This window comes from Magnolia sinica, chromosome 3, assembly GCF_029962835.1.
Source record: "Magnolia sinica isolate HGM2019 chromosome 3, MsV1, whole genome shotgun sequence".
Taxonomy (NCBI): domain Eukaryota; kingdom Viridiplantae; phylum Streptophyta; class Magnoliopsida; order Magnoliales; family Magnoliaceae; genus Magnolia; species Magnolia sinica.
The window spans coordinates 130376030-130402726 of NC_080575.1; the positions used below are offsets into that span (position 1 = coordinate 130376030).

Sequence of the window (26697 nt, forward strand, 5' to 3'; positions counted from 1 at the left end):
ATCAGGTATGATATAAATGCACAGGGAAATAATAATTAATTTTTTACACGGTATTTACCATTTCACCCCGAAATCGAACAGGCCCTTAAGAGTAGAAGGGATGTGAGAAAGAGGGTGAAGAAATTTATGGACTTTTCATATATGACCACATGTCACAAAGGTAGCTGTAAGCCCACCCTTAAAAAATATGATTAGCAAAATGCAGCATGGGGGCAAGGATGTGGTGCCGCCTATGCTGCATGAGATTATGGGGCCTTACCTATATAATGAAGTTGTTGAAATGCATTGTTATATCGATGTATTAAGGACGTCATGGGAAATGTATGGAATCGCACTGATGTGTCATAGAAAGACAGAGCCAACAAAGTTGTCCATCATAAATTTTGTGATCTATTATAGAGAAAATGATACTAACTGAGATGGAGACAATGTCTTTAAGATGCCTTGGAACTCTGTGTGGGTCTGAGGGAGAGATTTGATGGCCGCACAGATGTATTTTAACTTCTTTGTTGGTTTTGATGTATTGGTTGTCTTTTCGTACTTGTATGATTTATGAATGATATGAACCATTTGACTTTTGTCAGATAGCACATAGTTTAGAACCCTATATAAAAGCGACTTATTATGTATACTTGTTTTTTGTGATCTTTAGAGTTCTAAGTGTGATCATGTCTCTTTTAACATCCCTCAAGTTTCATTGAAATTTCGTCATTTACTCGATGTTTCCCAAAACAACGATACATTCCCCAATGCGTGTGATATTTCCCATGCAATACCGATATGTTTCCATATCCCAAGGGTGTGATGCATGCATCAATACTGATATTTAAATCACTGCAGCACATGTCACAAGCTAGTAATAATTGTTAGAGTATTATAATTTATTATTAATAAAATAGTGTTGCTCATATTTGCGCCTCGATTCACTTGAGGATCCTACCCTAATTTTGCACACGTTCCCTATTAGCCTCACACATTCCAAACGCACCATCGGAACTTTGGTTTCATAGAAATTGACCTTTTGGCCTGGCATAGCCTTAACGCACCTGAAGATCCTACACAAATTGTACACCTATTCCCGATGCAGGACATGAAATTCAAGCATGATGTGCAAGATTTCAGGCTTTAGATCACACTAGTTCAGAAATAATTACACAAAATTCCACATCCCACACAAAAGTTCAAACACTCAATCAAGGGGAATCTTATGCGAGTCCAGGCCTACACATGTTAGGGCCGGATCAATCAAAGTTACAAACCAAACAAGAATCAAAGGAAGATAAATTCATCCACGCATGCACAAAAGTAATTCCCCCAATCCAAGGGATTCAGAAATTTCAATTTGGGGAACCCTAAGGTTGAAGAAAGGGCATAAAATTGGGGATTTGAGTAATTTAGGGTTAGGTTTAGGAATTTTGGGTGAAAGAGAGGAGAGAGACATACCAGAGAAGTACCGCACGTGTGGACAACAGCGATGGCCCATACGCACGTGCATGTGATCTCGGCCACATGTGTGTGGGGCCCACTATTCAGAAAAAAGGCTACATTGGCCCTGGTCAACTAGGGATGGATTCCAAAACCCCCAAATCTTAGCTCGATCCGATGCATAGTTTCTGCGTAATGATCCGCCGAAATTTCAACCCTCCTGCAGGGCCAGATTCTGGAAATCTGTTTTAGAGAGAAAAACGGCTGCAATAGAGGATGGATTTGAAGCGTAGATGATTGTAGGAGGAGAAATATGGATGGAAGAAGGTAGGGGCGAATCGGGATAGGTGTGGCTTCACACCAAAGTAATCAGCCCTTCGAGGAAGGGAAGGTTTCGCACCCAATTGAATCTGCACAACTCAAAAATTTAGATGAGCAGAAAAACACAGCAATTTTATTAATCTTCATTGAGAAAAAAAATTACAAGGGGTGTCTATTTACAATAAAACCCTATACCCCAAAACTCACACCATGTGCGCAATCTATTACTTGGAGACGAAGTAATCAAATATAACAATTAATCAAAGCAATCTAAACCGTCAATGATATTCCTAATAACAATAAAAAGCAAAACTCAAAGTACTAGCTTAATTAGAATAATGGGCCACGATCATAAGAACCCATGGTGGGATTCACATGACTATCGGATCCACTCCAACGAACCAAAACGCAATCCTCTAACTAGGAAGCCCTCCCTGGACGTCGTCATCGATCCAAATCGATGGTGGGGCCCTCCTCCATGCGTACGTGCGTAAGGGGGCGTGCATGTTCGCGAGATGTCCCCATCAATTCTCCTTGACTATGAAGGTTTTGCCACTGGCGAAACAAAACTCTTGGACCGCTCCGAGATGTAAGGATCAAGTCTCTGAAGCTCCTCCTCGGCGAGCCACGTACTGTCTGAAGCTGGGCGTGACTTCCACTTAACCAAGAACTTTTGAAACTCGCCGTCTGACTTGGATATTATCTGATAGTCCAGAATATCCTCTATCTCCTCTCTGGGTGTAGAAAGGGTAGGTATGGGAGGTAGAGGTTAGGAAGAAAGGTCGGGAGGGAGCCATGGATTAAGGGAAAGGTTTGGGGAATCAGGATGGTTAGGTGACAGATTGGATCAGTGGTCGCCTGAAATGCAACTAGATCCTCTACAATGAATGTGGAACTAATTCCTATAGAATGTGGAAGATCTATCACATACACATTGAGACCGTTTCGTTTTATAATTTTGAATGGTCCAGCGTTACGCGTGTGTAATTTACGAACGGCTCTCTGAAGGTACCATTTTGGCTTGATGCGGACCATCACAGAGTCCCCTACATTGATTTCCTTAAATCGTTTATGTTAGTCTACAGAAATTTTGTAATGTTCATTACTAGTAGTAATCTTTCGCCTGATTTCTTGATGCAATGAGTGAATACGATGCACAAAAGACTCTGCAAACTCTGATGGCCTATGGGACAGTGACATAGGAACAAGATGAATAGGTTTCCTAGGTTTATAACCAGTAACGACTTCAAATGAACTTAGACCTATAAACCTATCAACGGAACTATTAAACGCAAACTCGACTATAGGTAGTATGGTGTCCCACATCCTGGTGTGTTGTATATCCCTCATAGGGGAAAACTCATCCGGTAGATCATCAGGAAAGACATCACGAAACTCATCCACTACCAGAATGGCCTCAGTGGGTAACTCTACACTAGCCTCTGGTGCACTCTCTAGCCACAAGGCCGTACATGTTGTACCACTCAAAAAGGTGATCCATGTCTGCCAACCAATCTTGAAAAACTTTAGGGTCCAAGTAACCATCAAACATGGGGGCATCTACTCTAACTCCAAGTGGCCATCAAACGTGGGGCCATCAAACTTTGAGAAATTGCGCATCGGGGTCATTATGGTCTTGATGTACCTCACAGGGTGGGTGCACGGGTGCGCGCCTATAACCGATTCCTTGGCCACCTCCATTCCTTGGTCTATCCTCCTGACCACCTGCCTGAGATTGGGCATCTTCCCCAATGGTGGGGTTTGCCCTGGTGAAGGTCTCTAGTTGGGTAATGCGCACATCAAATTGTTCAAAGCATTGGTCCATACGTTATTCCAAGCGCCTACCCAAAGACTCAAACTGTTGGGTCAGCTTGTTCATTGACTCTTGCAATTGCTCCATGTTTAGTGTAGGGTGCAAGCCAAAACCACGCCCCATACGTGTGGGCATACAACTACTAACTCAATCTAAGGACCTACTACGACTATATGCGCCTAGATAAAACAAAATGCTCCTATAGGACTCTATATGGAGAAAACAACACAATACTACTCAATTTCCAGCAACATATCTGTCCAAAAAATTTGTCAACAGAAAATCCAGCAAAAAGATATGCAGATTTTCTGATAGCAGAAAATACAGCAGTATATATCAGAAATTATGGACTTCTAAACAACTCTATATGATGTTACTTGATGCATAATGGACACAAATAAATTAAACCCTAAACATACAATGCATTCCCCTACAAAAACCCTAAGCTCTAATACCAAATTTGATGCAGGACATGAAATTCAAGTATGATGTGCAAGATTTCAGGCTTTAGATCACACTAGTTCAGAAACAATTTCACAAAATTCCACATCCCACACAAAAGTTCAAACACTCAATCAAGGGGAATCTTATGCGGGTCCAGGCCTACACATGCTAGGGTCGGATCAATCAAAATTATAAATCAAACAAGAATCAAAGGAGGGTAAATTCATCCACACATGCATAGAAGTAATTCCCCCAATCCAAGGGATTCAAAATTTTCAATTCGGGAAACCCTGAGGTTGAAGAAAGGGCATAAAATTGGGGATTTGAGTAATTTGGGGTTAGGTTTATGGATTTTGGGTGAAAGAGGAGTGAAAGATAGGAGAGAGACGAACCAGATAAGTACCACACGTGTGGACAGCAGCAATGGCCCAGACGCATGTGTGTATGATCCCGGTCACACGTGTGTGAGGCCCACTATTCAGAAAAAGGCTACCTTGGCCCTGGTCGGCCAAGGATGGGACTCCAAAACCCCCAAATCTCAGCTCGATCCGAGACACGGTTTGTGCGTGGTGCTTCGCCAAAGTTTCAGCCCTCCTGCAGGGCCAAATTCTGGATATCTGCTTTAGAGAGAAAAACAGCTGCAATAAAGGATGGATTTGAAGCGTAGATGATTATAGGAGAAGAGAAATATGGATGGAAGAAGGTAAGAACGAATCGGGACAGGTGTGGCTTCGTACCACGGTAGTTGGCCCTTCGAGGAAGGGAGGGTTTCGCACCCAATTGAATCTCCACAACTTAGAAATTTAGAGGAGCTGAAAAATGCAGTAATTTTATTAATCTTCATTGAGAAAAAAAGACTACAAGGGGTGCTTATTTATAATAAAACCCTATACCCCAAAACTCGCGCCATGTGCGCAATCTATTACTTGGAGACGAAGTAATAAAAAAAAACAACTAATCAAAGCAATCTAAACCGTCAATGATATTCCTAATAACAATAAAAAGCAAAACCCAAAGTACCAAATTAATTAAAATAGTGGGTCACGATCATGAGAACCCATTGTGGGATTCAAATGACTATTGGATTCACTCCAACGAACCAAAACGCAGTCCTCTAACTAGGAGGCCCTCCCTGGACGTCGCCATCGATCCAAATCGATGGTGGGGCCCTCTTCCTCCTTGCGTACGTGTGTATGGGGGGGCGTGCATGCGGGCGAGATGTCACCCCCCACCCAAAAAAAAAAAAAGATTTGTGATCTGTAGAGAATCAAGAGTCATGATGAAATTGTTAAATGTCAATCCTGATACGGCTCTCTAGATGTCGTAGCATGACTCTTATAAAACTGATTCATGAATCCTTCAAGACCATTTTGCAGATATTCAAAGATTAGAGGGAGTGAATCTGCAAGCTCTAGCTTCCAAAGCATGGAACAAGTAAACTAAAGGCAGTGAACCTAAGGTAATAAAGTTAGACTAAGTTTGAACTCAAGCACACAAATAGTTGCCATTCTGAATCATCTTGTCCTATGTTGGATGAAATTTGGATCAGAATATACTACAAAGCTATTTTAACAGGGATCTAGTTTTGGGAATAGAAAATATAAAGCTTCTCTAGATTGTAATCTTGAGTTGTCATTGTTGTGTTGAAACAAATTCATGGGTTTAAGCATGTAGCTCGGTGGAAAGCACTACTCCAACTTTCATGTCTTCAATTCAACCCAGCTTGCTGTAAAGAAATTGCAAGACTGATACAATGTTTTCCATATCATTATCGAGCAATGTATCACACCCTTGGGATACGAATACATATTGGTTATCGCATGGGATATATCGGTTGTATCGCATAATTTATCATTATTATTGGGAAACATTTGAAAATTGGTCGAATTTTTCAATGAAACTTCAAGGATTGTTAAAAAAAGACACCAATATGCACTTAGAAAAAAAAAATTTAATCACAAAAAACAAGTGCACATAATAGGCTTCCTTTCTATAGAGTCCCAATCCATGCGTTGTCCAACTAAACTGATGCAACTATATTCCAAGTCAATCCATAAAATTTATAAATGTTAGAAGACATGTATGGAGACAAAAGCATTACATTCAAAACCAAAAGAAGAAAACTAAAAATATACCTATGGATTGCGAAAGGAAAAAATATATAAATAACATTTTTTTGCTTAATTTTATTTATTTTTTTCTGAAAATCCCCAAATTGCCAAGAATGTGTGATCAAGTTATATACATGTTTAATTTCGTGTTAGGACATAAAGATTGTAACTGATCTCAGAAAAGTTGGGAAATTTTCAATTTTTCGCAAATCAACCCATCTCTCCCAAATAAAGTTGTGCATTGAGTCGAGTCGGACCGAGTTAGGGATGACCCGACCCAACCCGATTTTGAAATAGACCTAACCCAAACTCGGTACCGAGTCCAACATGTTTGGCCCAATCTGAGTCCGAGTCTAGCCTAGACTAACCCAGACCAAGTCTAACCAGGTCACAGGGACCAAGTCAGGTCGAGTAAGCACTAAGTTGGGTCCATTCAACCCTACCCAACCCCAATTTCACAAAACCCCCAAATTAGAATACCATAGCATTATGTATTTCATAAGAATTGATGAAAATCATGAAATATAAGTCTTCCCAAACACAAAATTACCTTAATTAGTTGATTTGGAGAGCTGGGTGGCTGTCGAGAGTTAGCACAAGCGAGTGGGCCGGGTGGGTGCTCAGTCGAGATGAGAGGCCGAGCTGTCGAGCTTGTGACTATCGTGTGCGGGAGATGAGGGAGGGAGTGGAGGAGAGAGAGGAGGGTGGCCTAGTGGAGGTGGGTGGTTGTCAGGCTCGGGAGAGGAGGGAGGGAGAGAGGTCAGGTAGGGTGTGGTGGGTAGGTTAGACTAGATATATATATATATATATATATATGTGTGTGTGTGTGTGTGTGTGTGTGTGTGTGTGTGTGTGGGAAATGGTACTATGAGGTCGACATATATATGTGTGTGTGTGTGTGGGTGGGTGGGAAATGGTACAATGAGGTCGACCTCATGGGAACTTCCCATGAGGTCGAGCTGTGTGGGCCCCACCATGATGTGTGTTGAACATCAACACTATGCATTTGATTGGTCCCCTTCAATTTATGGGATATCCCAAAAATCAGTCGTATACGAAACTCGGGTGGGCCATACCATCTAAAACCATGTGCAGACATGCCTAAAACATATAAAAATACTTCGTGGGGCCCACCTGAGTTTTGGATGCGGTTGAAACTTGGTCTGACCCCTCATCCAAGTGGGACACACACAATGGGTGGACTGGATTTGTGAACCATGTCTCAATAGGCTCAATAAATGATTATGAATGTTTTAATGGGAGGGTTACCCCTCTCATCTGTTGTATGTGGTGTAGCCCACCCAAGTAATGGCTTGACTTGATTTTTAAGCCCGTGGCCCACCATGGAATGGTGCATTTGACTGATAGGGTGTCGTGGGTAGGTTAGACTAGATTTTTTAAATATATAGGGAAATGGTACTATGAGGTCGACCTCACGGGAACTTCCCATGAGGTCGAGCTATGTGGGCCCCACTATGATGTGTGTGTGTGTACACACACGCATGCGCGCTTCCCGAACCCGAGTCAAGTCAATACCGAGCCAAATTTCGGATTGAGTCTAGTCGAGTTACTGGGTGACCCGAACTCAACTCAGTTTGAATTCAGATTGGGCAAAGTCTACTCGGTTCAAATCAACTCACCCAATCAGTTTGGGTCGAGTCGGGTCTAAACGAGTCGAACGAGTCAAGTCTACCGAGTCGACTCATCCCATGCCCAGCTCTACTCCCAAATCTCAAAACTGAGGCTCCAAATCCATAATTTTTCATTCAAAATATGAGTAGTCATGGATTTTTTTATCATTTGACACTATTTACAACATATAAAAATGAAAAAAAAAAAAATCAAAACTAAAAAATACAGACCTTTTAGAATCCAGCCCCAAAATACAAACCTTTTAGAATTCGGCCCCGAGAAGCTTCTGATCGCAATTTTGGAGAAATTTCAAAAAAATTCATCCGATAAACTAGAGTGGACTAATCGAATCACCATACAATGTATTGGGAAGATTTATTTTTTTTACAAAAAGAAATTTGATTTTTGTACATTTGTTAGGATTTTTCAGACAAAACAGCAACAGTTTCCTTTTACCCCTTTCGATATTGCACTCGGTATCGATATATCACACAATACATCAAGAATTTATAAAAGGGGAGTGTGGATATATCACGATATATCATGATACTCGCCTAGCTGGGATGACGGATATATCATGGGATACATTGGTGATATCACAAGATGCTGAAAACACTGGGTGCACTTCAAACATCTTGAGAAAAACTATCCTATATCATAAACTACTGAAAGAAAGTTTCTACCAGGAGACTAAGGCTCGTGGTTTTTCTTCAAGTTTCAAAGAAAGTTATATTTGATTTCTCTAACAAAACATCCATGAGAAGCATGCAATGAACAACCACGGAAAACTTTAACTCACAAACAGCTTTCTTCTTATAAAAGTAATAAACAAATAATCAGGTCACACATAATATGAAGCACGTCACAGTAAATAATAACAAGTAGCTAGAAATAATTTAAGATGTTTCTATTTACTCAAGAAAATGTCCTAATTATACACTTGCTCAAATGAATTTGAGTTAAATAATCACCTGATTGGAGTCCCAGGAGCATAGAGAGGATTCTTAACAACGTACTCAACGTATATGTTGTATATGTACTTCAAGGACTCCCGAAGATCCCCAGTCTTGGGATGAGTGACCAAGATAATCTGGTTGCAGAAAGATTCACAATGATGTAATATGAAAGTATGAAAGTGTGGAAAGAATTGAGTATAAAGTTTGCCATCTTAAAAAGAGGACTTAGCATTTTCATGATCATAAACCGCAATTTCTTAAGAGAAAAAAAATGGAAAAATTTGTTGCCTGACAATAGCATTGTTATTACAGTCTTACAATTTACTATTTGAATCTTATGACTCCAAACAAATCTTATGGGAAGATATATGAATCGTATGTTTGAAATTTGAAACCCTCCCTCAAGAAATCCTGGTTAAATCTCATTGGGTAAATCTTAGAACTCATGATTTGAATCTGATGATTTAACATAACAAATATATATATATATATATATATCAATGAAAAAGCAAGGATCATGGCTGTATGCTAAAAGGTGGTCTATAAAATTGCTATTTGCTTCCCTTTTCCTTTTCTTTAGGAAGTTTCTTGGTTTGCTTTGAGCCCAACTAACATCTCTTGCACTTGCATTAAGCACATTTGAAAGGGATTTTTGCATTTCAAATATTTTCTTTCTTCTTTTTTTCTTTTTTTTTTTTTTGAAGGTGAGAAAGAGTTTCTTATCTTTTCAGGATATACCATACAATGATGACTCCGACGATGGTGGTTCCAATGGATGAACATGCTGACAAAATTGGCATAGATTGAGATTTGAGTGTTTAAATTTCATTCGAGTTTTTAGTTCCAAAACTTGGAAGTTGAGAGTCCAAAAAATGTAACATGATGTGGTAGTATAATGATGATGTTCCGCATATATTTAGATGTGGTATGATAGAACACAAGAGATTGGATTATGCCCACTTTTTTTATATTTTTCCAATGTTATTTTAGATTTTCTATGTTTTCTAGGGGTAAAAAAAAATCATAAAAGCCTTAGATTAATAGCTACAATTTACGACTTACAATCCTGGCCCCATAATAATTTTATCATACAATGTGACTTTAACACTATCAAGAAGAATGGTTTATAGAGCTTAAATCTCCATGTCTTCAAACTTCAAAGACAATAGAAACATTGGGGCAAGGTTTTTGTTTCAAACTATTCCAAATTGACTAGGGATTTGTTCAAGTCATAGATTCATAGTTCATTCATTGATATTTATTGCCCATGGCAAGCTCAATAATGCTCTACTCACCTGATGCATGTTGGCGGGTGATTGCGTGCATCCGCAAGGAATAGTCTTGCCTTAAAAGGGGCAAGGACACATTTTCGCCATCAAAAATAATAATAATAATAATGTTTTGATCAATTAACAAAACATGGGAAAGTGAACTTTGATTCTTCAATCAATAAAACAAAGTGCAACATTTGCTTAGGTGTAGAGTCGTATGTGCTATATGCGGCACCATAGATCATCGACGTTCCACGTGCCACTTGTGTCACCATTCATCTGGTAAAACCGTCAACTTTCCATGACGAGAACTCAGTTGGTTTTAAGAGTTGAGATATCTCAACACCTCATGGTCCATGTATACAATAATTCCCAATGAATTAAGTATGCCACCTATTAAACCACATGGACTACATTTCGGTAACTAGAATATAAATAGTGACTCCCTTCATAGAACATCAATTTTTGTCACAAATGATCAAGTTGAATAGATGAATCAGGACTAAAGACAAGAATACATAAAAATAAACTAAGGACTTCCCCATGAAAGGATAAAGTACCTCCCTCTATCATTAGCCTTATGATAGTACTTGGTGCATCTAAAAGGCTGAACAACATCACAAGTGACCCATACAACCCATATCAAGTCTTAAACACGATATTCCAATAGTCCCTAGGGCGAATACAGATATGATGATATTCGCTCCCAAGGTCAATCTTCATAAAGATATTTGCTATGTAGCACGTCCATCATATCATCCAAGTGCGGAATCGAAAACTAGTACTTTATAATAATTTGGTTATTCGCACAAATATCCACAAACATACTCCAAGATCCATCTTTTTTAGGAGTTAACAATACAAAAACAACATATGGTGACATACTTTCCCAAGGTAACCCCCTTTTGTAGCAACTCACCTACCGGTGGAGCTCGAGGCATTCAGTTGGACTCATTTGATGGTGTGCAAGATTCGATGGCCCAAACATATAACACTGAGTTAATGTTGGATGTTCTTCATAAGAAGAGGTCCAAATAGAAATTCTTCAGGCACCAAGTTTTCACATTCACGAAGGAGCTTCTGTATAGGAGGTGGAACATCTAATGGTTATATGTCTTCTTTAGCAACCAAAATATAAATGATGTTGGTCTCCTTGTTTTCTTCTTCAAACTTTTTTACATTGAGTGATTTGTGTTTGACTACTTATCATATTTGGCCATTGGAGGTTATTTCATTCAGTGGAACATCATATTAACACCATCCAATGATGAAGAAATAAGTGTTCGCCCATGCCAAATGTATCATATCTCAATCTCACAAACATGGTGCCCCAAACAAAATGTGGCTTGCATCAATGGGTACTATGTCACACCATGCCTCATCCTTATGCTTGGATCTAATAGAGAAGAAAACTCAACACTTGGAATTAACAGAGACTTCGCCCCCTTTTCTTGAACTAATGAAACTAGTATGGACATGGATGCTTTTGTTCTTTAAGTTTTAATTTATCCATTTCTTGTGAGATTATGTTCGCTCTACTTCTCCCTATTGTTACACAAAGCATGAAGTGAAGAGACAACATATTTGGGAACGAGAGGGGAAAAGTCTGATTCAAAATGTCAATTAAGTATTACTTGGAAAGAAAATGCAATTAAAAGCAATAACAGCACCTATTTAGAAAGATCATACAATTAGGCATCTCCCATCTATCAAAATCATGCATATCTTCCCACCAGAAGTGCAGGTGGTGCAGAAGATATCGTAGAGCAACCATCACCACCCATCAATCACCAGAGGTGTTATCGGGTTATAGCATCATCCGTGGATAAACAGTGTCTGCACACAATCTCCGTACACATCTGCTAAATCTAACACAGTTTGCAGTCCATCATCGTATGCATGTTCTTCATAATTCGTGCCATGCTCTACTTTTGCTTACATACAATCAAGAGTGTCTTTGACATATTTTCCTTCCTTGGCCAAATTCACACTAATTATAAACTGATGTAGAGGACATCTACAGAACGATTCTCCTTCATAACCACTTTCCCATGTATTAGGGTTTGACTTCATTGTTGGAAGTTGGCCTACCGTCCCCCAACATACAAGAGGCCTTATCCTTATATGGGAAGTTAGTATGGTGCCCCATCATTGATGATGGTCCTCATGGGGCACCAAATCATCTCCTAAGTACCCAATTGATAACTTTATGCCAGGACCAATACCCTTTGGTCATCACTATTAATGCATCTAACATGATCTAGGTCCCTACCCTCTCCCATTTTTGCAAGATTGAAGACATCTTCCTCACCTTCTCATCCCTAGTTTATTATATAGATCATCATATGCCTTAAGCTTGGCCTCACTTGTTACTGTATTAGCCTTCGTTTTTGCATTCTATGATCTTCTAAATTTTCCTCATTTTTTAGTTCCTTATTAGGCCTTGAAATATGATCATTTCTCGCAATAGCCTTTTGAACCACATCAACCTTGATGGGGACATCATGCGCACACACGCACTCATGCCGCCCCCCCTACGCACGTACGCCAGAAGGAGGGCCCCACAGTCAATCTGAATCGATGACGACGTCCAGGGAGGGCCTCCTAGTTAGAAGACGGAGTTTCAGTTCAAGAGAGTAGCCCCGATAGCCAAGAAAAGCCCATCATGGGATCTCATGATCGTGGCCCACTAGTCAGATTGATTTCATATTTTAGGATTTGCTTATTTTATGTTATTTAGAACATCGTAAACGCTTTAGATTTCTTTGATTGATTTTTATTTTAGTTTACTTCATCGCCAAGTAATAGGCTGCACACATGGCGCGCGTTTTTGGGTATAGGATTTTTCCTATAAATAGGCATCCCTTGTAGTTCTTTTGATTGATTGAAGATTAAAAAAAATTCTATGTTTTCCTACTCTCTGAGTTGTAAAGCCTAATTGGGTGCGAAGCCCTCCCTTCATCGAAGGGTTAACTACCGTGGTGCGAAACCACATCTATCCCGATTCACCCCCATCCATCGCCATCTCTACTACCCATCTTCTACTATCCCTTCTTCTCATCTCACCCCATCATCTACACTTCGAATCAATCATCTATTGCAGCAATTCTCCTCCCCACAACAGAATTTCAGAATCTGGCCTTACAGGAGAGCTGAAACTTCGGCGGAGCACCATGCACAAACCGTACATCGGATCGAGCTGAGATTTGGGAGTTTTGGAGTCCATCCCTGGCCAACCATGGCCAAGGTGGCCTTTTTCTGAATAGTGAGCCCCACACACGTGCGGCCGAGATCACACGCATGTGCGTCTGGGCCATTGTTGTTGTCCATGCATGCGGTACTTCTCTGGTTCGTCTCTCCTCTCTTTCACTTCTCTTTCACCCAAAATCCCTAAACCTAACCCTAAATTACTCAAATCTCTAATTTTATGCCTCTTTTCTTACCCTAAGGTTCTTTGATTTGAAATTGGTGAATCCCTTGGATTAGGGACTGATTACTATGCAAGTATGGATGATTATTTCTTATCTTTGAGTATCATTTGGTTCATAATTTTTATTGATCCAGCCCTATCATGTGTAGGCCTGGACCCGCATAGATTCCCCTTAATTGAATGTTTGGACTTTCATGTGGGATATGGAATTTGTGTAATTGTTTCTGAATTAACGTGATCTTAAGCCTGAAATCTCGCATATCATATTTAATTTTCATGTCCTGCATCAAACCTACCTCCGAGCTTTCCTTAAACGAGTGGCTTTTTTTTAGAGGTAATGAAGAAATTTATCAAGAGGCCCACAAGTAGGGAAAGAATACAAAAAGAAAAAACACAGCTACATCCCCAGAAAAACAAGAATATCAAAATCCTTATATGAGTGGCTTTGCACTCTAGATACTCGTGAAACATCATTTGCCACTTTCTTAACGCACTAAACCAACTTGTACCACACAAAATTACCTTCTTCCTCAACATTGAACTTTCATTCGTCCATTAATTTACTACTAAATGATGTCATTCTCTGCTTCTACATCCAGCACCTCATTTTGGACACCTATTAATTGCTCTCCCTCTCTTCCATCTCTTAAGAGAGGGAGACTATTGAAGGACAATGGAGCTTCATTTATTGCTCGCATTCATAAGCGAGAAGGTGCAAAAAGTTTGAATGACTTTATAGGCAACCCACAAAATCATCATCGAAATTTTAGTGTCCAAATTGAGAAAGGTCCTTAGAGGCGTCATCTCGAAGAATCAAGGGCCTCTTATCTTTAAAAGACAATTCCTTGACACAACTCTCATCGCTCACGAATGCATCGGTCTACAATCAAGGTGGAGGAAGCAAGGATTGTATGCAAATTAGATTTGTAGAAGGGGTACGATAAGGTGGTCTAGAATTTCCTTAGCTACTTGTTGAGTCAAGTGGGATTCAGAACCGAGTGGAGGGAATGGATATGGTAGTGTATTAGCTCGGCCCATTTCTCAGTGCTTGTGAATGGCTTTCCTAAGAGCTTCTTCAAGAGTAGCACAGGCTTAAGACAAGGTGATCCCCTTTCCTCTTCATCATTGTGGTAGAGGCTTTAAGCAAGATGTTGACCATAGGAAGTGAGCTGGTCTTCGTTTCAAGATTGATCAAGCTTATCTCCAAATTACAACACTTACAATTCGCGGATGACATGATTCTATTTTATGAGGTGGAAAAAGACCAAATTGACCATCTTCACAAAATCCTTAGGTGTTTTGAGGCAATTTTGAGTTTAAAAATTAAATCCTCTAAGGGTGGGATCTTGAGGGTCTTGTTGGAGAAAGGAGAAATCGAAGCCTGCGCCACCGTCACAAGTATTTAGATGCAAGCCTGAGAAGTTTCCTTCTTATTTGGGGTTGTTGCTTTATATCAACAAACCTGCCAAGCACCTTTGGAATATGGTGATAAAAGAATGGAGAAGAAATAAGCATGACAAAAAAGCTTATTCTTATCCTTGGGGGGTAGAATAACTCTGATCAAAACGATGTTGGCAAGAATGCCTATCTATGTCTCTCTTCCTTGCCTGAGAGTAGAGCTGGGCATCGAGTCGAGTCGGATCGGATTGGGTCCAACTCGACTTGGTCCGAAATTTTCATGGCCTGACCCGAACTTGATCCGATCCGAGACCGAGTCCAAGTCGCCTGGCTCGATCCAATCCGGTCAAGTGCTGGCCTGATCCAATCCGGGTCCGACTTGGTCAAGGAAACCGAGTCAGATCGGATTGGGTACAATTCGGATCGAGTCTTCTGTTTTAGTCAAAATTGAATAAAACATCCCATAGGACACGAATCTAAAGCATAAATCTAGGAATCAAAGCTTCCTAGCCTCAAATCCAGAGTTTTTGATAGCAGAAATCGTCGCATTTCTACTCAAAATCCACGAAGGAACACATGCATTGCAATGATTTGAACAAATAAAGATTGGAGAGATGACGGGATTTGAAGCGTTACCGTGAGATCCAACCCGTCAATTGGTGAGATTTTGCAATCGGAAAGTGTGATGAGATTCAAATCCCTTTCCCGTCCTTTGGGGATATTTCGCTCTCTGGCCTTAGTCGGAACGAGATCTCTTAAAATTGCAAATGGGTTTAAACTTCGAGCAGTTTTCTCTGGATCGGATTGACCAAAATGAAGTCATGGACTCGTGGGGGTAAAGAGGCTTAGAACAATCGAATTCCGAACATGTGTGAGAGACTGGGTGGTTTAACGATTTCATGTGAAAATGTTCCCGCCCACCTGGTGTAGCTCTTTTGCCTCTAACTTTTTATTTTAAAAAAAAAATAAAAGAATATAATTTTTACCATTAAAAAATTCGTAGGGCCCACCATAATGTTTATTTTCCATCCAATCCGTTAATTATGTCACAACTACATGGATGAAGAGGGAAAACAAATTCCATATTGATCCGAAACTTCTCTGACCCCTTAAAGAGTTTCAATGGTAAACGTTCAACCCCCAACTGATTTTTGCAATGTGGTCCACTTGATCTTTAGATCTGTCTTATTTTCGGCTCAGGCATTAAGACGAGCCCGCCAAATGGATGGACGATTTGGATATAACAGATACCTCATGGGACCCATAGAACTTGTTGACATCAATGCACAAGCTGGTGCATGGACAGCATGGTACACCAGCCCATTCCTCTTCCTCACGTCTGTCAGGAGCCAGGATTGGAGTCAGTCAAAGACTCAGAAGTGCAGCCTACCGAGTAACTTTGTACCATAAGTGTACTGTGTACATAGTAAATTACGTGGGTCCCACCATGATGTCTTTATTTTATCCACTCCTTCCATACATTTTATAATTTAATTTTGTTTTCATGTACTAAAAATCAATTATATACAAAGCTCAAATGGGCCACACCACAGGAAACAGTGTGAATTGAACATCTACCATTGAAAAATTCTTTGGGGCAAAAGAAGTTTTGGATCAAGATGATATTTGTGTTTTCCCTTCATCCATGTCCTTTTGATATTATGAACAGGTCAGATGACAAATAAACATCATTGTGGGCCCTAGGAAGGTTTCAACGGTGGAAATCATTATTCCCACTGTTTCCTATGACATGGCCCACTTGAGCTTTGTATATGTTTCAATTTTGGTCTCAACCGCTAAAATGAGATAAAAAAGCTGATGGACGGCGTGGATAAATAACATGAATTCATAGTGGGCCCACCCAACATAGTTTACTCAATACGATAAAAACGTACTGAGTAACGAAGTCCGATTTCTAAGACGATGTTGTGCTCGATGCGCCGGTTGAGATGACCGACGAGACGAGACGGATTGGCTGCTCCCGCTGCTACCAGCCATGCCTGGTGGTCAGTGCTCTGTGGACCCCAGCATGATATATTTATTTCATCCATGCCATCCATCTAATTTTATAGATCATTTTATTATATTAAAAAGTTAAAAACTATATATACTTAGGGTAAAAATATCTTAAAAAATAATAAATCTGGATCAGATCGGATCGGTCCAGATTGACCACGATCTGCACTCAATCCGATGAATGGTCGGATCCGACTGATCCTACCCGATCGGCACTAATTCAGGCCTTTAGTTCGGTTCGGATCGGGTTGAATCCACCAGATCGGGTCAAAATACCCAGCTCTACCTGAGAGTGTCGTCCACAAGCTGGAGAAGCTACAAGAATTTTCTTCAGCAAGGTTCAAAAAACAAGAAGAAGTTCCATTTGGTGAATTGGGAAGAGGTCAGTAAACCAGAGGGGGGATTGGGAATTAGGAGATTAAAAGAGATAAATGATGCTTTGCTCGGAAAGTGGCTTCGGAGATTTAGGGAAGAAAAGAATATCTGGTGGAAATAGGTTGTATTGGACAAATATGGATAGGAGAATCAGGGCTGGTTCCCAAGGCTATTGGCTCTTTACAGGGCATCGGGTATTTGGAAAGGGGTGCTAAGAGTAATGGGTTCTTTTGGAAGAGAAATCTCATTTGTTCTGGGGGTGGTACTCGGATCAGATTTGGATGAACTAGTGATGCAATGACAGTACCTAGAGACAGTTTCCCCGGTCTCTTCCTCTTATCCTCTAATGAAGAGGGTTCCATCTCTAGCTTCTTTTATTGGGAGGGGGCCAAGGTAGTGTGGTCTCCTTGCTCCCAAATAAATTTGCACGAAAAAGAGATTGAAGATGCTTCAAAGAAAAGGGATAAAGGCTATCTTGCATCCCCATGATAGATAAACTACGAAAGAGGAATATGATTATTTTGAATGAGTGTCCAATGTGTCTTAGAGAGGTAGAATCAGTACGAAAGAGGAATATGATTATTCTAAATGGGTGTCCAATATGTCTTAGAGAGGCGGAATCGGTCAACCATTTGTTTATGCATCACTCTTTGCCTAAGAAATTTGTTAGAAAGTCTTCTACCTCTCTAAAGTACAATGGTTGTGCCTCAATCCATGATTGTGTTCCTTGGAGCAAAGAATGGTGAGTGTAGAGGGAGAAATGTGAGATCTTTGGTGTGGAGACTATGGATTCTAACAGTTATGTGCTCAATCTAGATTGAGCGCAACAACAGGACTTTCAATGACAAATCAAGCACACCAGATGTCATCTTCCTTTTAGCGAGAAGATTCATGGGGGAATGGACTCATGCAACAAAAATAGTTGGGGATGTTCAACATTGTTTATAGGGCTATTTAGGTTTCTTGCTTTCTTAGAGATGACTTCTTGTCATCCTTTGTAAGCTTCCGGCTTCTTTAATAAAATTTCAGAATCCTTCAAAAGAGAATATGGAGGCACAAGTACGTCGTGCCTTCAGAGGCACCGAATCACCTCTCAAAGTAAACATCCATAACAATTAACATATTTTGCATAGTTGACTCTCTCCCAATATACCTTACAATATTTATATAATGATTGATTGTCTTCCTAAGTAGAAAGAAGTCCATCTGGTCTGTATATAATCCACTTTTGGAAGGTATTAAATGTTCTCTCTATATGTGTTTGCTAGAGCTAGATCGCATGCATAGAAAAATCAAGGGTAGCAACCCCAACGTCATTTCTTCACCCAAAACCATATCCTCCTTGTACCCTTTCATATTTCCTACTATCCTTTCCTACATGACCATTTTAGTCTCCCCCAAAGAATGTAGTCTCCATCTAGAATTCCTTAAATTAGTTTGTCCATGTCCTCTAAGAATTGTCTCTTGATTTTATCCTCTAACCCTAACTACAACGCATATGCACTAGTGACATTGATCGTCTCCTCTCCCAACACAAGCTTTACTAATAAAAGCCTACCGCTTTCTTTAATCTTTGTTTACCACAATCCTTACCCATTTCTACTTTTGTCATTTCCTATATACTAAAATTCATATCCATCAATTTCTCCAGTTTTTGCTCATTTCCATTTAGTCTTTTGTGGTATGAAAACTACTAACTCCCCTTCAATCCACTCAGCATTCCTACATTCCATGCAGTAAGAAAAATCATACTCCTGGATTGGCATCTTTACCTACTGTCGTCCAAAATGGCACGAGATCCATTGCCCATTCCTCACTGTCGTTGAGCGTTATTGTTGCGCATGGCCTATAGGGCACAACCTAAACAAACCTTGCCAATTTTTCACTGCACCTAAGTGCCAATGCAACGCTTTATTTGCAGGGAACACCATAGCCAACCCTTGCACGTTTCTCATTGCACCTAGGTGTCAGTCCAACATGTCACTTACAAGAAATGCTCTAGAATGAGCTTCAAAGTCTTATTGTTAGGATTCATGAGAAGAAGAAAAAATATATATATATCCATATTGTCATGACAACCCCCTTTTATATAGCCTTCAGAGTCACTCAACATTGGGACAAAAGAAAATTCATGAAGACAACACATTTGACACAAATTGAATAGCTACACAATGTTCTCCAGCAAATACAGAATAATAAAAAATCGAGGTGAATTTTTCTTTGCTTTGTGATGATATATCTACTGACCTTTATTCCGGACGGACTTTCCATGAAACTTAACTTGTATGTGTTGGTACGAAAGCTATGAAAGGAACAGCCTTGACCCGGTAACTGGGGAACCCCAAGGTTCCCTTTATCAACGCTGCCCAAACAGACAATGTGAAACAAAAATGAAGCAACGCATGAGTAAGTGAAATCGAAGATCAAACATATGAGAGAGAGAGAGTAATAAAATAACCCAACCAGGTGGGATCCATCTTGGAGGTGAAGGATTTGAGAGAGAAGAGAAGGCCAAACATGAGCTTGTGGTCCTGCTGTGGGTTGAGGGTCTTGAGGGATCTGTTCCACTCCCTGTAAAGCAGGCATACCCCATTCCTGTTGAATACGTACATCATGTGTGCCTTATTCCCTCCCACCCCAACCCCGCTTCCCCCTCCTGGAGCCGATGGGCTTATCATCTCCGCCCCTCCAAAGAACTGCATCTTCTTCTTCTTCTTCTTCTTCTTCTTCTTTGTCTCTTTCCCTCTCCCGGCAGAAAATTAGAAGTGCCCAGGACTCTATTGCGTACTGTCCCACACAGCACTGAGGCGGTACTGTGTGGACGTGTAGAAGCTCTCTGGACCCCACCGGGATACTTGTGATTTATCCACGCCGTCCATTCATTTTGCCCGAGCCACTTTGATTTTTAATTTTTTTTTCCTTTCATATCCACAACGTCCGTCTGTTTTTTCATCTCATTTTAGGGCATGATCCTGATAATGATGCTGACTCAAAGTGGGTGGCACCCTGACTGTGGAGCTCGCACCGATGTATGTGCCTAAGGGCCCGTTTGGCCGGGTGGATTGGAAGGGATTGAATGGTATTAGGGTGGATAGCATGGATTTCTAGGTAATGATGGTGTTGTCAGTGGATTGTCTTCGGATCCATGAGATTGCTATATGCAGTCTGTTTGGCACGCCTGACCAATCCTGGATTAAACCTTCCCATCCCTTCCAATCCCTCGAGCCAAACACGTGCCTGGCAAATTTGAACGGATTAGGGTGGATTGGATGGGATTTAAAGGTAATGATGGTGTTGTCAATGGATTGTCTTAAGATCCATGGGGATTGGGATCTGATCACCAACTTTGTTTGGCACGTCCAGCCAATCCCGAGATTTAACTTCCAACCCCTTCCAATACCATCCAATCTCTTCCAATCCGACTGGCCAAACAGGTGGCCAGATGGATTGGAAGGGATTGAATGGTATTAGGGCCCGTTTGGGCGGGCGGATTGGAGGGGATTGGATGGTATTGGAAGGGGTTGGAAGTTAAATCCCGGGATTGGTCGGGCGTGCCAAACAGACTGGGTGACCTAATCCCGGGATATAGCAATCCCATGGATCTTAAGACAATCCATTTACAACACCATCATTACTTTTAAATTCCATCCAATCCACCCTAATCCGTTCAAATTTCCCTAGGACGTGTTTGGTTTGAGGGATTGAAAGGGATGGGAAGGTTTAATCCCGATATTGGCCAGGCGTGCCAAACAGACTTGATATAGCAATCCCGGGATATAACAATCCCATGGATCTTAAGACAATCCACTGACAACACCATCATTACCTTGAAATCCATGCCATCCACCCTAATACCATTCAATCCCTTCCAATCCACCCGGCCAAACGGGCCCTTAGGGTGGATGGCATGGATTTCAAGGTAATGGTGGGGTTGACAGTGGATTGTCTTAAGATCCATGGGATTGCTATATCCCGGGATTGCTCTGTTAGGCAAGCCTGGCCAATCCCGGGATTAAACCTTCCCATCCCTTCCAATCCCTCGAACCAAACACGTCCCAGGCAAATTTGATCAGATTAGGGTGGATTGGATGGGATTTAAAGGTAATGACGGTGTTGTCGGTGGATTGTCTTAAGATCCATGGGATTGCTATATCCTGGGATCACATCACCCAATCTGTTTGGCACGCCCCGGCCAATCGTGGGATTTAACTTCCAATCCCTTCCAATACCATCCAATCCCTTCCAATCCGCCTAGCCAAACGGGCCCTAAATCCATGCTATCCAACCATTTTCAAGGCTCATTTTAGGGCATGATCCTAAAAATGATGCTGACTCAAATCTTAGGTGGACCACACCGCAAGAAGCGGTTAATGATTGAATCCCGTTATAAGTTATTTTCCATCCACTCCGTTGATAAAATCAAAAACACTTGTACAGATACCACACAAATATCATCTTTATTTAAAGCTTTTGTGGCCCATAAGAAGTTCTTGATGGACAATCACCACTTTTTTCATGTACTTTTGTTCGTCTAGAATCTAGGTCTGCTTCATTTTCTTTGCATTGTACCCTAAAACTTTCATTTTTTATCATACTCTAAAATGAGCTTCAATACGATCGATGGTTTGGATTTAGTCAAATACACATCATAATAGACCCAAGAGTCGGATCCCACCCAGGGTCTTACCTAATCCACTCATTATGTAAACCATACTACTAAAAACAGTGATAAATGACTATTAAAAACTTTTTGTAGGCCACAAATATATATTTAGATCAAGTTGTTTTTATATTTTCTCTTCACATATATCTTAATGGCATTGTTAACCGATTAGATTACAAATAAGCATCACTAAAACCTTAGGATAGGCTCTTTGGAATTTTTTATGGTGAGACACCCAATCACCGCTATTTATTGTGGTGTGGTCCACCTGAGATTTGAATCTTCATAAACTTTGGGACCCTATCTTAAATGGACTGAAGAAATGGATGGACAATGTGGATATACAAAACATCATCAAGGGGGGCCCACGGTAAGGATAACACCCACTAAGATGTTGCCAATAACACCTAATATGTTCTCTACACTATGATGTTTATTTGTCATCCAACCTATTCATAAGGGATTTTTCAGCATAATGGCCATGAAAGCAATTGTCTGACTTCCCTCTTTTGAAATCATTTATCTTAGGGGAACTTTTTTATATTCTTTTTTTTTTTTCGAGACAAAAATGTCAATCTACTAATTGCTGCCTTGAAATATGAAAAGAAATTTCTAAGAGGAGATTGTGGGCCTAACTAAACTGTGAATGGGTCACTCGTTGGCTGATATTATCCGTTCATTTTAATCAAACAACCGTAAACCACAGAATGATATTTTCAATTTTCAAAGGGAAGCTCTTTGTAGCTCATAATGGTATAAATGTTCTTCATTAATTATGAAGTATTTCCTCCAGTGTGATCCACCTGTGATGAGTTTTGCCGCCCTCAGACTTTGGGCAATAACATGAAATTAAAACGTCATTCATATGGACGGGTTAAATTTACTTTACAACGAGCCAATGGGAGTTGTTATAAGGGGCCCTGCTATAGGAGGGCCATTGGGCCTTTTTATTTTTTTAAGGATAGGGAACCACACTAAGAGATGAAGCTTCTTTGACGGTTGGTAGTTATATGTGTCACCACCAATCTCCGAGAAATTACGTCAATATCCAATAAAATTCAGTACACTCTTTGGGCTAACAGCGATTTATTTATTTATTTTTTATTTTTACCGAAGATAGGTTCTTTTGTGTGTTGTATTTCTTTTTATGGTGGGTATTAATGGTCGGAGTCTGTAAAAGAGAGAAGGGTGTAGTGGTTCCCTTTGTAATTGTTTTTTTATTTAGTTGGGTATGAACGGTGAAAGTTTGTGAAATGAAGAAGGGTGTGGAAGAATGATATAATGGATGAAATTTTGTAATAGAAAATGTTGTCATTAGTGAATTTTGTAATGAAATAATGTTGTAATGGATGAATGCGATGAATGCTTGAATGAATGAGTATTATAATTGATTAATATTATAATGGATAGATTTTTGTAATTGATGAATGTTGTGATTGAAGAATGGTGTAATGGATGAATCTTTATATGGAAGAATGTTATATTGTAAATTGTCGATATTCACCGTGGATCGCCGACATTCGTTGTAGATCATCGATCCCACAAAAATGCCCATAACTTCATTGTTACATGTCTAATTGGGATGATCTTATGCTTGTTGGAAAGATAATTCGAGAAAATTTCAAATGGTTTTGGAATCATCTCATTTGGACACCATTTGATAGCCTAAAGTTCATTATAGGTGTGGATCACTTATCCATAAAAAACAATCATAACTCTCTCGACACATGTCTGATCGAGGTAATCAAGTACTCACTTGAAAGATAATTTAATGAACGTTCAAATGTCTCTGAATTAATCTCATTTGGACACCATTTTATAGCCCACAAAGTGGATCGCCGACAATAATTTTGCACGAAATTTGGACCCACTCTCGAGCTATCAAATGATCTCCAAATAAGATGATTACAAAACCATTTAAAATTTTATCAATTTATCTTTCCAACAAGCATGTGATCACTCCAATCGAACATGTAATGAGGGAGTTATGACTATTTTTGTAAGATCAGTGACCTACAACTATGATGAACTTTGGGTCCATTTTTTAGCAATCGAATGGTGTCCAAACGAGATAATTCTAAACCATTTGAAAAATTGTCCAATTATCTTTCTAACGAGTATATAATCACCCCAGTCAAACATGTAACACAGGAGAGTTATGACCAATGTTGTCATGTGCGATCGCACATTCGCATATGTGATCGCATATGCGGATGTATGTACACTTGATCGCATATGTGACAGTGGCATATGCGATTACATATGCCACATGTGTCATAATATGTGATCGCATATGCAATGTATGTGATCGCATATAACATATGCAATCGCATAGTTGTCAACGGTAAAAAATCTGACCTTTTTCTAATCGTTGGAATTTTATTTTATTTTTAATCCTGATTTTTTCTCTATAAAAAAAAGATTCTAAACACTCCTACATGCACTCAAAGCTCAATCTCTCTCTCAATCTCTATTTTGCTCTCTTACACTTTCTCTTACACAACTACAAGCCTCGAGCTCTACTCCATCAATATTTCTTTTAAGAATCGAGATTGAGATTAAAGTTCCAATCAAAGGACAAGTACATACATCCACAAATATTCAAGATTCAAGAGACATTATAAGACAACCAAGCTCTCCATCCATGTAATTGAACTCTCTTTCTAATTTCTAATTTTTCCAAGTTATAAATATTCACACAACACACCCCAACACTCTCTCTTTCTAGTTTCTAATCTATTATCTATCTTTCTTTCTATCTCATTTTCTCTTAAAGTTTCATAATATCCAAGTTATAAGTTTTCTAACAACTTCTAACATTTTTTTTTTATAATTTGTTTGTTACTTTATTACAAGTTACAATTTACAAGTTAGTGTTGTGTTAGTGACTTCATGTTACAACTTACAACTTACAACAACACAACTTTACAAGTCTACATTCTATATAATTCTAGAATCAAGATTAAGACTCAAGTCAATGGTCAAGTACTCGAGGCAAAGGTGGAGAGAGGACAACTTAGACAAGAAGTGAAGGCTGAAGAATTTAAAACCTCTTTTTAAATTTGTAATTGTAATTTGTTTGTGTAAATCTCTCTCCAGTCTCTCCTCTCTCTTTTCTATAAGTCTATAAGTGTAACTCAACTATCTTTCTCCTTCTCCTTTCCTTTTCCCTTTTCTTCTCCATTTCTACAAGTGTAACTTAACTCTCTCTCTCTCCATCTATCTCATTTTCTTTTCCCTCTCCCTTTCTAGTTTCTACTGGACTACTACTAGACTACTACAAGTGTAAGTGTGTAAGTGTGTGTGTGTGACTCTCTCTCTCTCTCTCTCCCCCAAGTCCCATCTCTTTAGTCTCTTTACTCTTAGTCTCTTATTTTACTTTAGTTTTACTTTTTAGTTTACTTTCCAGTTACCTTTTAGTACTAGGCTACTAGCAATCAATATACACGCCATCAACATAATATCTTCTTCCCAATCTTCCTCTTTAATTCCCAAATCGAATGACCCGGGTTAAAAGTATGGGTATTACCGTAGTGTCATAGAAAAGAATTACATAGTATGTGAGTTATGTAGATATGTGATTTCTAGTGGCATTGTAAAGCACAAGCAACACCTTGCACATTTAACGGGGTCAAATGCAAAAGCATGCGACGAAATTACTCCAAAAATCTGAAGAGACATCATGGAGTATATGGAAAAATAGTCAAGAAAGAGATGTGATAGTGCACTACGTCAAGAGGAATATTTGGAACAAGATACACATGAAGATATAAATATAGTTAATGTAAATGAAGCTAGTCTCACTCACCCTATTTCAACAGGTCGGTTTAGACCACAAGTACAACCAACGGTCTTAAAAAGAGCCCGAGGGCATGGGCCTATAGATAAATGGTGTAGACCACACCCCGAAGATGTGATAGACCAAATGGGTTAAAAAAAAAAGCCAGCTTAAATAACTTTGGAGAACCGATATAAACAAAAAGATATAAAAACCAATATTCAATATATTGCTAAGTGATTTTACCAAACCAATATTGCTTTCAACATCGTTAAATCGATAAGTTTTAAAGCAATGGTTGAGGCTATAAGTCAATTTCGACATGGGCTTAAACCTCCTTCATATCATAAAATGAGGGAGACACGCATAAAAACTGAAGTTGAATATACACGATCATTCATAACTGAATATAAGGAATCATAGAAAATATATGGGCGATAACTAATGGCTGATAAATGGACCGATAGATCCGGTCGGTCTCTCGTTAACTTTTTGGTAAATTGTCCAGATGAGACAATATTATTGAAGTCTATGGATGCATCGTGCAATTCACACACAAAAGAATATTTGTTTAACTTACTAGATAGTGTAGTTGAAGAAATAAGTGATGAATATATTATGCGAATAATTACAGACAACGCAGCCTCGTATGTAATGGTCGGTCGTCTTCTTATCAAGAAGAGGCGACGTTTATTTTGAACCCCCTATGCGGCCCATTGTGTTAATCTTATAATAGAAGATATATGTATATTATTTATAAATATGATTGCAATGGCTAGAAGAATTACAGTCTTTATGTACAAACACGCCCTTCTTCTCAGTCGAATGAGAAAATACATTGGGGGTAACTTACTACATCCAGCAGTCACCCGTTTCGTTACAGCCTTTTTAACACTACAAAGATTACATGCAAAGAAATCAGAACTTAAAAGCTTTGTAGTGTCAGCCGATTTTACAAGTGAGCATTGGTCAAAGAAGGCTGAAGGGAAACATGTTCAACAAACAATCATTTCTCAGAGTTTTTGGACACAAGTGGTAAAGGCGTTAAAAGCATCCGAGCCCTT

General features: G+C 39.6%; 1 protein-coding gene across 3 annotated transcripts in view; it reads right to left on the minus strand.

Annotated features, from left to right (window-relative positions):
* Positions 1–19920, minus strand: part of LOC131241340 (uncharacterized) — a 32691-nt gene extending 12771 nt beyond the window's left edge. For 2 of the 3 annotated variants that reach the window (XM_058240148.1, XM_058240149.1), the window contains exons 1-3: positions 19656–19920; positions 19440–19554; positions 8718–8836 (exon numbers count right to left, since the gene is read on the minus strand). In XM_058240148.1, the coding sequence (XP_058096131.1) occupies positions 8718–8836; positions 19440–19554; positions 19656–19894 (473 nt within the window). In that variant the 5' untranslated portion in view covers positions 19895–19920. The remainder of the gene's footprint in view (positions 1–8717; positions 8837–19439; positions 19555–19655) is intronic. The other variant, XM_058240147.1, reaches the window with a different exon arrangement.
* Positions 19921–26697: the final 6777 nt, after the last annotated feature.